Source organism: Halichoeres trimaculatus, unplaced genomic scaffold (assembly GCF_033239565.1).
Source record: "Halichoeres trimaculatus isolate MK-OKI-2021-1 unplaced genomic scaffold, fHalTri1.1 fHalTri1_scaffold_9, whole genome shotgun sequence".
In the NCBI taxonomy this organism is placed as follows: Eukaryota; Metazoa; Chordata; class Actinopteri; order Labriformes; family Labridae; genus Halichoeres; species Halichoeres trimaculatus.
Genome location: NW_027437188.1, coordinates 34,800,476 through 34,814,972, shown reverse-complemented (window position 1 = coordinate 34,814,972; position 14,497 = coordinate 34,800,476). Strand labels below are relative to the sequence as shown.

Sequence of the window (14,497 nt, the reverse complement as noted above, 5' to 3'; positions counted from 1 at the left end):
CATCATCATCTGTCTGCTGTCATGCTCACAGAGACCTTCAGAGGTAAAATCTTCAGCGTTTGGTTCTTCCATGTACTAACGCATGGAAACAGTTTCTCAGTCAAAGTGAAAGTGTGTGTGAAGGTGTGTATGTGTGTGTTAGTATCAGGATCAGAAAACGACAGCTGTCCTCTGTCCCAGTCCAGATTCACTCTGATCCTCTGAGGACGATTCTTCACGGACAGATCAGAGTCAGGACGGGATGAAGAGGAAGCTCCGTATTTACCGCAGGAGAACCATATTCTCCAAAACCGAAACTCTGTGAATCCCTCCTTCTGAAGAGACTCTGAAATCACACCCAGGCTCCAGCCCGTACCGTCTCCAACCTCCACGTCCCAGCTGTGAGTCCCTGAGTCAAAGCTCTCAGAGCCCAGGACACAGCAGAAAGTCCTCTCTGGGTTTTTAGGACCTTCCTGTCTCTCTCCTTCTCTTAGAGAGGTCAGATCCTCAGACAGGATGAGTTTAGATCCAGCAGTGTTTGGGTCCAGAACCACAGGACTGTAGGAGACCATGTCCTTCATCTTGTTCCAGATGTTGAAGCTCAGGTTGCCCAGGTGTTTGGCCTGCTCTATCAGAGCTCCTGAGGGCAGCTGTGGATCCTCCAGCAGGGGGCGCTGCTGGACTCTTTCCACTGCAGCCTTGTAGTTTTTCAGGAATGAGACGCCTCCAGCTCTCAGCTGCTCCTCTGTGTCTCTGACTGTGTCTGAAAGAGCTGCTATCTCTCTGCTCAGAGCCTCCATCTGCTCCTTCATCCTCTGACTCTTCTGCTCCTCTTCCTCCCTCAGTGCAGACAGCCTGGCCTCCTCTTCCTCTTCTAGAAACTGATGAAGCTTCTTAAACTGCTCCTTAATCTGCCTCTCTGTGTGTCGGGCCTGGACCTGAATGTGTTGAGCAGTTTGATCAAACTTCACTTTAGCTCCTTCACAAACCTTTAACTTCCTCTTAAAGGGCTCCAGAGTTTCCAGAAGATTCTTCTTCTGGTTTCCAGCAGCTTCATCGATGGGTCTGAATCTGTGCTCGCTGTGTTTCTCTGAGTCTCTGCAGACGAGACAAACTGGCTCCTGATGGTCCAGACAGAAGAGTTTGAGTTTCTCAGAGTGCAGACTGCAGAGATCCTCTGAAGGTCTCTGACCTCTCTCCTGGAGGAAACTCTCACACAGATTCTTTAAAACCAGGTTAGGAGGTGGTCTGTCCCCCGTATGTCTCCTCCTGCAAACTGGACACTCTTGTGTTGGTCTCTCCCTCCACCAGCTCTGCAGACAGTCTTCACAGAAGTTGTGGCAGCAGGACAGGATGACCGGGTCCTCAAAGACATCACGGCAGACCGGACAGATCAGGTCTTCCTCCATTCTGTCTGAGGGTGAAGCTGAAGACGCAGCAGGCACGCAGCTTCAGGAAGTCTCTCCCTGAGCCGTTAAAGTTTCTTATTGCTTCAAAGTTGTAAAAGTCTGATGGTAGATTTCCCAGTGTTCCCAGTGTTCTCCTCCTGCAGCTGTCTGTCTTTGGTCTGAAGGTTAATCTGAGCGTCTGTCTCTTAGCGTCTCTTTCAGCTCAGTCATAACAAATGTAAACATGTTTCCTGGTTTGTCTCAGGTGAGTCAGGTGGGGGGCGGGGCTTCCTAAAGCAGAAACAAGTCTGAGCAGCTCTCCTGTTTGTTCTGTGACTCGTGCTCTATAAGTCGAGCTCACACTGAGGGCGTGTTAAGGTGCATTAATGAGGATCAGGGTCTCTGATGTGTTTTTCCAGGATCCAGAATGATCTCAGACCCGGATCACCTCCTGCAGTCAGAGCTGTTCACTCAGCTCATCACCGAATGATTGGGCCTAAAGGAGCAGTACGTCCATCACTCTGGGCTGACCACAGGGTGATGGATTAGAGGTGATGAGTACTGGACAGAGCTCCTGTGACGCCTCCTCTTCCTCTTTCTGTTTGCTCTCCTCTTCTGTATCACCGTCTCTCCTCCTCCAGCCTCCATCTGGTTTCTCATGCTGTGCACACAGTGACTGAAGGATTGCATTTTAAAGTTTTATAGGAGGAGCAGGCGTGAATTATAGATGCTGGATGGACTCAGTGAGGCAGCGCAGCAATGCAACAAACTGCAGTCCCCCTGCATCAGGCCTGTCCCGGCCTTGACCACTCTGAGGGTATTACTGCAAACATTCAGCTGGACGTCTAACGCTGTCATCCAGGTAGAGGCCACTAAACTCCACCTGAAGGCGGAGTGGTTATCCTGCCAACGGGTCCATTAGGAAGACTCCAGCTCTGGACTCTGACTCTACACAACAACCAAACTCTGCTTTGAAACGTCAGTCTGATGACAGCACAACCACCCGCTGTGTAAAGGAGAGGAAAACACTCCACAGCTCCACCGTAAACACTCCCTGCAACCTGCATTACCCCTTACAGCCAGCAGAGGGGGGCGTCATGGGTTGTAAAAGTATCGCAAAGGAGTCAAAAAAAAGAGGGTCATACTCCTGAACTCATTTATTTCTAAAGTTAATATTTCCTTCATGAGCCTGTGTCTTTAATCTCATCCTTAAATTTCAATCTCATTCTCTTGTTAAAATCTCATTCTGTTTATTTAATCTCATTCTAATGTTACATCTACTGCTATTGTTATGACCTTTTTCTATAGTCTCAATCTCATTCTATTCATTTAATCTCATGCCATTGTTTGAGTCTCATACTATTCCTTTGATACCATTCTCAATATACGTACTTTAATCTCATGTTATTGTTTTAACCTCGTTCAATTGATTTGTTTTCATATTATTGCTTTTATCTCATTCTATTTCTGTAATCCCATTTTATTGTTATAATTTCCTACTAATTGTTGATTCTCATGCTATCGTCTCAATCTCATTCTGTTAATCTGTTCTCATACCATTGTTAAGTTTCATACTATAAATTTAAAATTATACTTGATGTAAATATTTTACCTCATTTTTTCTAAGAGGTAAAATGTGTTTTTTTAATTTTACTTTCTTGGTCTCATTCATTTTCTTTCATCTCATTCGATTGTTTTGATCACATTTAATTGCTTTGTTCTCATTCTCTTGTTGCCATCTCATTCAATCTTCTTGATCTCATTCTTTTGTTTTTATCTCATGTTGAGGTTTGATCTCATTCTATTGCTTTGGTTTCATTTTATTACTTTCATGATAAAATGAGTCCATCATTTTGATCTCATTTTTGGGTTTTTTATCTCATTTTATTGCTTTGTTCTCATTCTTTTGTTCTAATCTCATTCTATTGCCTCAATCTCATTCTATCTTTTGAACTCATTTTATTGCTTTGTTCTCATTCTTTTGTTTTTATCTCATTTTATTGTTTTTATCTCATTCTGTTGGTTTATTTCATTCTATCTTTTAATCTCATTTTTTTGCTTTGTTCTCATTTTCTAGTTGCCATCTCATTCTATCTTCTTGATCTCATTCTTTTGTTTTCATCTCATTTTGTTTAATCTCATTTTATTGCTTTGTTTTCATTTTATCATTTCATCGCAGTCTGTCATTTTGATCTCATTCTTTTGTTTTCATCTCATTCTATTGTACAATCTCATTTAATTGCTTTGCTCTCATTCTGTTGTTTTTATCTGATTTTATCTTCTTGATCTCATTATATTGTCTTAATCTCATTGTATTGTTTGATATCATTTTATTGCTTTGTCCTCATTTTGTTATTAGCCCAGTCAATCATTTTGATCTAATCCTTTGTTATCATCTTTTTAATTTTTTGATCTCATTTCATTGTTTTTATCTCATTCTGTTGTTTTAATCTCATTTTATTTATCTATTTCATTCTTTGGTTTTTATCTCATTCTGTTGTTTTAATCTTATTCTTTTGTTTTTATCTCATTCTATTGTTTTAATCTCATTTTATTTTTTATATCTCATTCTTTTGTTTTCATCTCATTCTATTGTTCTGTTCTCATTCTGTTGTTTGATCTCATTCCACGTCTCTGACCTCATTCTCTTGTTTTTATCTCTGCTCCGCCCTCACAGGTTTGCCTCTGGCTCCAAAAACTTGCGGGTGGTGACTGAAAGGTTAAAGTCAGGTCTGTTTAAAGTGTTGTGCTCAAAACATGACGGAGTCTTTATCCGCTGAGTCAGCTGAATAAAGCATGAGGATGTGTTTGTGTGTAAATAAGTTCACTCCATCAGAAGCTCCGTCTGAGTCTATGAAGCAGTCGTAGTATTAGCAGCAGTGTTAGTCAGAGATGGAGGTTTTCTTTCTTTACGTAGAGTTCAGACAGAGTGAGTGAAAGGAGAAGACAGACACGGCTTTCTTACTGATGTGTAGAGGAATCCCTCTGCGTTCATGGCCACGTAGAGTCCAGCCTTCACTCCCTGCATGGCCACCACCCTCAAACCTACGGGGATCAGGTTAAACAGAGCTGCACACACACACAGAGACACACACAGACGCACACAGAGACACAGAAAAAGATAGTTACTGCTGAGGTAGGAAGAGAGACTGGGAAACAGTGTTTTTCAAAAATTACAACAACCAATACCATGATTCAAAGCACATTTTATAAACTGTATAAAACATAAACATAGTCTCTGTGCTGTCAGCATTTGTTTCTGAATCACTTGTCTCAATAACTTCAAAGATAACGAGTTATGAAATAATCCATCCATCTTTTCTACCACTCATCCTGTTCAGGGTCGCAGGAGGCTGAAGCCTATCCCAGCTGTTTGAGGGCAAATTGAAATGATCTGTTCAGACTGAAATCATGTTTTGAACCCAGCTTTAAAACTGTTCATCTCTGCTGTAAAGATCAGCTCCTTGCTAAAACGAGCTAAAATGCTCTTTCTGTAGCTACAGCAGCTTAAGTGCTTTTTCCGGAGCAAAAACAAGATAAAGCTCTTTCTCTAGAGCTAAAAACAAGCCAAAATGTTTTGGTTTTTGTGGACTTTAACAAGCTTAACTGCTTTTATGGAGCTAAAACGAGCTAAAGTACTTTTTCTGGAGCTAAAAGAAGCTTAAGTGCTTTTTTTCTGGAGCTAGAAACAAGCTCAAGTGCTTTTTCTGAAGCTAAAACACGTTAAATTGTTTTTTCCAAAGCTTAAACAAGCTCAAGTGCTTTTTCTGGGACTAAAACAAGCAAAAATGTTTTTTTTTAAAAGAACTGAAACAAGCTAAACAGCTTTTTTCTGGAGCTAAAATGAGCTAAAGTGCCCTTTCTGGAGGCTAAAACAAGCTAAGGTTCTTTTTCTGAAGCTAAACAAGCCAAAGTGCTTTTCTGAAGCTAAAACAAGCCAAAGTGCTTTTCTGAAGCTAAAACAAGCCAAAGTGCTTTTATAGGAGCTTTAACAAGCTACAGTGCTCTTTCTGAAACTAAAACAAGCTTAAGTGCTTTTTCTGAAGCTAAAACAAGGAAAAATGCTCTTTCTGGAGCTAAAAACAAGCTAAAATGGGTTTTTTTGGCCTTTAACAAGCTTAACTGCTTTTATGGAGCTGAAATGAGCCAAAGTGCTCTCCTTGAAGCTTTAACGAGCTTAAGTGCTTTTTTGTGTAGCTAAAAACAAGTTTTAGAGCTCTTTCTTGGGCTAAAACAAGCTAAAATGTTTTTTTTTTAGAACTTAAACAAGCTCAACTGCTTTTTCAGGAGCTTAAACAAGCCAAAGTGCTTCCTCTAAAGCTAAAATGAGCTAAAATGTCTTGTGACAATCTAAAAAATACTGAGCATCGATACCACTGGTGCTTTTGATACATAAAGTTTTAATTAACAATGACTGATTGTTTCACACAAAGACATCACAGTCACTCTGACGTTAAGTCAAAAATGAAAAACAAACAACTCCCTCTGAGTTTACGACTTGTTTTAAATTAAAGCGCAAAATAAAGCTAATAACTGTCTGAGTTTTAGTGATTTTTCTACATCAACTGAAGTGCAAAATAAACAGTTTAACTGCTAACTCTCCCTGCTTCATTCATGTTGTCTGAACAAGACTTGACGCTGGTTGCCATGGTGACAAACCACAGCAATGAAATGCCAAACTATTGGCAAGGAGGACGACATAAGAATTTTTTTAGCCTTGAGTATCGGCTGCTGGTAAAACATGTACAGTCTTTGTGAAGTTGGTGTTTGTTTGGTCATTATAACTTTGAAAATAATGAGTTACAACTTGATCTATTTAGTTTTTTTCATTGAGTGTGTATTTGGGTTCTGCTGATTATGCAAATAGCCTCTAGTGGACACTCCAGGAACTGCAGGTTATAATACTCTTAATTCCTCGGGGCTAAAAACACTTTATTATCAGGGAGAAAATCCTGGTTTTGAAGCAGGAACGTGATGCTAGCTTCATGTCTGTGGGTCTGTGAGTTTGGCTCTGATGGATGGACTTAAAGATCATGTTGAAGTTTGTGTTTTCGGGAGCTGTGGTGCGTTCTTCTTGGAGCCGTCTCATCGGTGAATAATGGAAATAGAGTCAGCGTGTGTCGGTGTGAGAATCCAGCCTCAGCCTGCTGATGTGACGCCGCGCTCGCAGCTGATAAACTGAGAGAAAGACGCCAAATAAAGGGAGATAGAAAGGGGGGGGTGCAGTGATGGGAGGTGATTTAATCCTCGGGGACACTGAGCTGCAGTGTGGGTGAGGATGAGGAGGAGGAGGTGGAGGAGGAAGAGGCCTGTGGCGATGATGGCTGCTGTTAATCCTCCTTTATTTAACTCAGAGACAGAGATGATCAGAGCGAGAGGGAGAGGGAGAGGGGGAGTCCAAACATCTCCTCCTCCTCCTCTTGTCCTCCTTTTGGATCTCTTTAAAGCAGCAGGATCTGTAATCCTGGGCTCATCCGGCTGGTCCGGCTCTGAGCCCAGGATCTTTGGGTCGCGGTCTAAATGTTTTTAACGCTGCCCTAAGTTTTGTTGGCCCCCCCTTTAAGTTTGAGTTAACATGTTAAAGTTCGTATTTCTACGGTGATGGACGAGTTTAATGGAGACATCTCATTAATAACTGAGGATTATATATATATTTGATGGGGCTGCTGACCTGTGGTCTCCACATGATGTTGGTACCAACCCAAGAAACGCATAGAGAAATCAAAAATGTGTCCAGCAGACTCTTAATAACATCATCTTGGTAGGTTCCTCCAGCTCCACACTGCCATGCTCCCACCTCCAAACTTCACTGCTGCTCGCTGTTTTTAGCGTGTGAAGTACACGGACACTATGTGAGCTGTGACATTCAGACCGTGTCCTCCCAGGGCTTCACGGCGTGTGCATCAAACTTTAATCAAACTTCATCGTGCTTCTTCCTCAGCAGGGTGTGGAGAGCGTGCAGAGGGGCCATGATGGTTGAGTGCATTATGAGGGGCTCTTGGTTCTCACACAACACTCGTCAGTGGCGTGCACGCAGTACGGCGTTCAAACCTCTGGTAGCCCAGTTGTTGAAAACAAAAAACTCTAAGGGGCCTTCTTGGGAGCCAAAACCTGCTTAAAGATGCTACGAAGGGTATGTTTAAATTGGACTGCCGCGCAACATTCTGGCCCCGAGTCCCACGCACACTGCTGTAAATGACGTTAAGTGAGGCGTGTGTTTGTTTTGGATTTAAATGGAGATCGGAAAAACTCAAATTTTCTTTGTTCAAAACAACTTTTTACAGGTTACGACACACTAAGATAAGGTATTTATCAGAACAGTTACATAGCCCTACGGTTTGAGTGCTATCGGCAGCACTGTGCTAGACATATCTGTGGGCTAACTGGGGATGGAAGATGGAAGGACAAATATGTAAAATTGAAAAAATTGACACTTTATTATTAAACCAATTATTGTGTCGTAAAACGGCGCTACCTCTGCTGCAGAGCCACAGCTGGCTACTAGGCGATCGCCGCTTAGTGTATCAGTCCATGCGTGCGGTGTGCCAGATATAAACAAACGCAGGTAGTCTGCCAGGACGAAGAGACACGATGAGAACTAGAGCCTTATTTAGCGGTGTTTTTGTGTGAAAGTAACACGCTGAAAATTCTCTAAATAAAGCGTGAATGCAGACCAACATCAGATTTTATCGGTGGAAGTCCGTTTATTTGTGTTTTTGGTCAAGTAAAAAATGGCCCCGTCTGAGTGCAGAGGAAACCGGCAGAGGAGCAGGGAGGGGGTGTTTGGTGCGAGCGCTCTGGGCTTCGGCTGCACAAAAACACTGCTGTAGGGGTAATTTCTGGCCTAAACCTTGTGATAGGACCCAACTTGTTCCATCCCGGAGTATCACTTTAAGTTTTAGTAAAGAACTGAACTCACAAAGAGATGACCATTTAATATGGTACAAATCTCCTTATTTACCAAAAACGTTATAAACAAAATAGCGCTAGCTTGATGCCAACATATAAAGGAAATCGCATTGATATGCTAGTGATTAGCATACATTGGTGTAACTTCAGCTTCAGAATAAAATTTCAACTTTATCACAGAAACACATAACAGCTAGTCTTAGTTAAAAGAAAAAACTGAAAAATCCAAACGCGTAGGCTCATGGCTGGCTTCATAAGTATGGCAAGGTTCCAAACAACTTAAACGACTGTTATGACTAAGACTAGTAATCTACTTACAGAGTAGATAAAGGCATTGGTATTGATAAAACGCAAACACGTCACTGATCTTACAGACGTACGTGCTCTGATTTCTTTGTGTGTGTGTGTGTGTGTGTGTGTGTGTGTGTGTGTGTGTGTGTGTGTGTGTCTTGGGTTGTGAGCTGTTTCAGTGTCACTGAGTTCAGACAAACCGATTTGAGTCTTTGAGCTGCACAAAAACACGCTCTGCTGGTCGAATCAGTGTCCTGATGGTGTGTGTTCAGTTTGGTTCAAATAAAACAGGTGAAACAGTAAATAAAGACACACACACACACACTCACACACACACAGGTGGTGTTGGTGTTGGTGTTGGTGTTGGTGTGTTTGAGACTCACTGTTGTCGCTGTTCTCGTCTTTGTTTCCGCTGATGGTCCCATCGGGTTGCATCTGCAGGTAGAAACCCTGCTCACTGAAGAGACGCGTCACGATGCCCTTCAGCTGCGGCTCTGAAACACACACACACACACACACACACACACACACACACACACACACACACACACACACACACACACACACGGTTTGTTTATGACAGGTTGGTTCCTCTCTGTGTGTGTCCACTCGCAGCTCGTTCATTATTCAGCTGCAGGAGTTTGACTTTCAGCAGCTTCTTCATCACCTCCTCCTCTTCCATCAGCTCACACACTCACACACTCCCTCACACACTTACACACTCTGTTTGTACACCTTCCTCCTCCTCATCATCACCTCAGTTAATCACACATCCTCTCTCGTGCTTCTCTGTGGTTGCAGATTATTTCAGGACATGAAAAGAATCTGATTCAGGTCCTAAAAAAGTAATCAGATATATAAATATACCCCCTCTTTAATATTAAAGAGGGGGTTGGCTCACTGCTGAGACTCTAGTGGACACTCAGGGAACTGCAGCTGTTGTGACAGAGCTGACGTCTGGTCACAGATTACATTCTCACATTCACACAGATGACGGTTTGACTCCCTCAGCTCCACATCCTGTCAGTGCCTTTGAGCAAACACACATACACACACACACACACACACACACACACCCCTCTCTGAGTCAGCTGAAGGTGTGACGGTGCCAAAGAGAGAAAGAGGCTGAAGACATGAAGTGATGATGATGATGATGTGGGCCAGAAGGAGTAAGGAGAGCTCTCTGGCAGAAATAGACCCAAATACTGAGGCTGATGTGGAGCAGGCTGCTGTGCTACTTAACCAGAGACAGACAGACAGGCAGACAGACAGGCAGAGAGACAGACAGACAGACAGACAGACAGGAAGTGAGACAGACAGGCAGAGAGGCAGACAGACAGACACAGACACAGACAGAGAGACAGACAGAGAGACAGGCAGACAGAGAGACAGACAGGCAGACAGGTAGAGAGACAGACAGGAAGGCAGAGAGACAGAAAGACAGAGAGAGACACAGACAGAGAGACAGGCAGACAGAGAGACAGACAGGCAGGCAGGGAGACAGACAGACAGACAGACAGGCAGGCAGGCAGAGAGACAGGAAGACAGGCAGAGAGACAGACAGAGAGACAGGCAGACAGACAGACAGACAGAGAGACAGGCAGACAGACAGAGAGACAGGCAGACAGACAGACAGACAGAGAGACAGGCAGGCAGAGAGACAGACAGACAGACAGACAGGCAGGCAGAGAGACAGACAGGCAGGCAGAGAGACAGACAGACAGGAAGTGAGACAGACAGGCAGACAGAGAGACAGACAGGCAGGCAAAGAGTCAGACAGAGAGACAGACAGAGAGACAGGCAGGAAGTGAGACAGACAGGCAGACAGGTAGAGAGACAGACAGGAAGGCAGAGAGACAGAGAGACAGACAGAGAGACACGCAGACAGAGAGGCAGAGAGACAGGAAGACGGACAGACAGACAGGCAGAGAGACAGACGGACAGGCAGAGAGACAGACAAACAGACAGGCAGAGAGACAGACGGACAAGCAGAGAGACAGACAGACAGACAGGCAGAGAGACAGGAAGACATAGACACAGGTAGACAGACAGGAAGACAGACAGACAGAGAGACAGACAGACAGGAAGACAGACAGACAGAGAGACAGCCAACTATGAGTCTCTTTGTATGAGACCAATCGGAACTCTTCATGAGACCTCAAGGAGATCTTCATGATTCCTCTGGGGGACCCCTTACGAGACCTTAAAAAGATTTTCACAAGACCTGAAGGAGACCTTTACCAGATCTCAGAGACCTTTCCCAGACCTTAAGGAACCTTTTACAGACCTAACAGAGACCTTAACCAGACCTTAAGGAACCTTTTACAGACCTAACAGAGACCTTAACCAGACCTTAAGGAACCTTTTCCAGACCTAACAGAGACCTTAACCAGACCTTAAGGAGACCTTTATGAGATTTTTATGGAACATCTTTACAAACTTTAACGACACAGTTGCGGCAGATATTCATGAGATCTTCATGAGACCTGCATAAAATTGTCACATGATCTTTACAAGACCTTTGCAAGATTGTGGTCATTGTATCACCTAGCCTAGTTAACTAGTTAATGAGTTAACTGGTCACCTGGTTTATAAGATCTTCTCGAGACTTTCTGAAATGATGAGGTCATTAAATCAGGATCACTTCAAATGGTTCATGACACAATGGAGGGGCGGGGACCTCAAACAACAAGGTCTACCCTAAGCAAGGCTGCAGTGGGCTGACCAATCAGAGCGAAGGGGGTTTGTGGAGCAGGGAGCCTTAAAGAGACAGTGGCTTAAAGAAGTGTTTCAGAGGAAGGCTTTTTTTAATCATTTAAAGATACTACGGGGGCACCAGAGGGACACAATAAAGACTGGAAAATGCACAATACCTGTCTTTAAGTTGAATTCCTATGGCGGTCTGATACCCCTGAAATCCATACCATGACTATGAGATGTAAATGTTTCTGTTGTACTACTTTAAATGATCTGCTCTTCAGCAGAGTAAAGGTTGTTTCCACTCTTTCTGACAGAGAGGACTGTTCCTGTTTCTGGTTTTATCTCCATCATCTGTAGGACTGTATTTCCAGGAGGCAGCGTGTGTTTTCCACTCCGCACACATTAATCTGTGTTTTCCAGCGTCACTGATGTTGAACATCAAAGAAGACAAAGTGCTGAGCTTGAAGTGACTCAGCAGCTGCAGAGATTTCTGTGGAGTCTCTCCGCAGCCTGCGTCTTCGCTCCAGCTCGTCGGTGAGAAGTTTGGAAGTTAAAGAGTCTGAGGATGCAAACGGCGAGGAGCCGTGAAACACTTCCTTTAAGACGCTGTTTGTTGTGTTGCCAGGAAAACACGCAGCGCCGAGCAGAGACGCAGCTCATGAATGTGTAAACCCGTCCAGCGGTCCGACTCGCTGCGCCTCCTGCTCTCTGAGGAGTCAAACGTCTCCTCAGGTTTTCGGGGGATACTGACGGTTTGTGTTGTATCAGGGAAAGCTCTCTGGAGGGAAACACTGCTCTCAAACACTCTGCGTGCTTCTTTTTTACCTGCATTAAATATTTAAGATCACTGATGAACATTACGTAATGTTTCAGACAAACTGCTGGCTGCGTTTCAGAGGATGATACCGACGAAGCTGCAGCTCCTGGTCCACCACGCGCTGGATGCAGACCTGCAGGTCAGCCTCAGAGCTGCCAGAGTCCTCCTGCAGGTCTGTGGAGGGAAACCTGGACCTGACGAAGAGCAGAGAGTCTTCTTCACTGTGACTCTGAGGCTGTTTACGCACTGAGCAGCGCGTCCAAACTGAAACATATTCAATATTTTAATATCCTACAGGAACGTTACACAACAGCAGAGATGGCATCCTGCCTCTCCTCTCTTTGCTGTGATCCAGTCTGAGTCAGACCACAAGAGCCCTGAAGCCACCACAAGACCTGACAGGACTCCATCTGCACCAGAGTACCAGGAAATACAACTGAGTTAAAGAGACTGAGTTAAAGAGAGAGCATCCTGCGCTCCTGTAGCTTTAAGGAAACAGTATCACCGCTGGGTGTTGGGACTGAGCGTGTGCAGATTTTCACACCTCTACATGTTCACGTGTCAAAGACGGATCAAAACACTCACCTCTAAAAAAACGCAGTGTGGAATCAGCACTATCGAAAAACACATGTTGCTTTTATCCTTTTCAACGCTCCACGCAGTGCCAGTTCCCGACCAGCAGGAGTCAGTGTGTCGCAAACGCACGTCTATAACAGCTCTAAACTAGAGGAGAAGAAGTTGAAAGCAGAAGCTAGTAATTTTCATCATTCATGTTTCTGTGACAGAGTTTTGAAGCTAATTGGCTGGAGCAGCCATATTGGAAAGGGGCAGACTTCGAGTCTACACACTAACAGCTACACTGCAAAAAAATGAAATCTTAAAAGTGTTTTCTTCTGATTCTAAGTAAGAATTTTCTTGCTATAATTGATTTAAACCACATTTAACTCACCAGTCCAGAAAAATGTCTATTTCAAGTTATTTAAAGACAAAAATAAGGTCTGGATTGTTGTAACAAGTACAAAAAACTGCAGATGGAACAAGAATAAAGTCTTAATACAAATGAATTTCTCTTGTTTAATTGGCATATTTTTCAGCAATTCAGAACTCATTTTGTCCTTAAATATCTTGAAATAAGACATTTTTCTGGACTTTCCAAGTGAATGTGGGTCAGATTAAATCAAAAAAGACATTTTCTACTGAAAATAAAACAAAAACACTTGATAAGATTTAGGGATGGGTATCGAATGAGTAGGGCTGAAGGATTTTGAATAATAATCTAATTGCATTTTTTTTTTTTACAAATATTGCGATTGCAATTTAGCATGCAATTCATTTATTTAATTACATTTTTTATTATTTATTTATTATTATTATTATTATTATTATTATTATTATTTTATTTTATTTTATTTATTTTATTTTATTTTATTTTATTTTATTTTATTTTATTTATTTATTTATTTATTTTATTTTATTTTTTTTTGGGGGGGGGGGGGGGGTATCTTTTGCATTATTTCCAAAAAACAATTATTAAATCATTCTATATCATTCTATAGTATGGAGGAAGAAGAAAGCTCTACCACTAAACATCCGTACCTGTCCCAAACTCACCTTCAAAAAACTAATCAAAACCCACCTTTTTAAAAACACTTTTAATGTTTGACTGCCTCTGAATGCACTTCGCTGTTTTTGTCTTGCTTCTCCCTGTTTTATTTTCTGTGTTATTTGCTTTTTTTTTGTTAACCTGTGGGAAGTGTCTTTGAGTATCTTGAAAAGCGCTCCATAAATAAAACGTATTATTATCATTAATTATTAAGAATATTGACTGATTGATTTAACAAGTTACTGTATCCCCTCCAGGCCTGTGTACACGAAACTTTTTTTACATTTTATTTTTTTAAATTGTAGACTCTGCGATTTGAAAACTGCACTCTGTTACGTTGCGATATCGGTTTAAATTGGATTAATTATTCAGTCCTACGAATTAGGTAATTTTATATGTACCGACCAAATTCTGTCAAAAGTTACGGGTACCGATCATAGACTGTATAAAACATGGACGAAGTCTCGCCGACGTCACCCGTCTGTTTCTGAAACGGAAAATGACGCAGATCGGCTATAGCGGCCATATTGGTAGCGACAAGGGCTTTGCCTACAGCTATAGGGCGCCTGTCGGTCACGTGACCCTCAGCTGTGCCTCGGATTGGGTGAGCTCGCGACCTTAATATCCTCTGAACGGCAGAGTTAGAAAAAAATTCACCCCCCGTACAGTGTGAGCTGGTAGTAAAATCAGCAACTCAGACAGGAGACGTTTTTTGAACCAGGCTGTAAATAGGTTAATTTCTGCTTTGAAAGCGGCTTTTTTTGGCTTGGTGTGTTTGTGACTTCCTGTACTTCCAGAGTCAGCCTCAAG

At 42.7% G+C, this 14,497-nt stretch overlaps 2 protein-coding genes across 3 annotated transcripts in view; both read right to left on the bottom strand.

Moving 5' to 3' along the window:
* The window catches only part of LOC141797517 (fibroblast growth factor 12-like), a 63,603-nt gene that overhangs the window by 14,242 nt on the left and 34,864 nt on the right, over positions 1-14,497 (bottom strand). For both annotated transcript variants that reach the window (XM_074678953.1, XM_074678952.1), the window contains exons 2-3: positions 8,951-9,061; positions 4,333-4,436 (exon numbers count right to left, since the gene is read on the bottom strand). In XM_074678953.1, coding sequence (XP_074535054.1) covers positions 4,333-4,436; positions 8,951-9,061 — 215 coding nt within the window. The remainder of the gene's footprint in view (positions 1-4,332; positions 4,437-8,950; positions 9,062-14,497) is intronic.
* Positions 6-1,388, bottom strand: LOC141797515 (nuclear factor 7, brain-like). Its single transcript, XM_074678951.1, has one exon. The coding sequence runs from the start codon at positions 1,386-1,388 to the stop codon at positions 6-8; it is 1,383 nt and encodes a 460-aa protein (XP_074535052.1).

Bases quoted from the DNA above. Each gene is read 5' to 3' on its own strand.
- LOC141797515 (XM_074678951.1), bottom strand. From the start codon at position 1,388: ATGGAGGAAGACCTGATCTGTCCGGTCTGCCGTGATGTCTTTGAGGAC.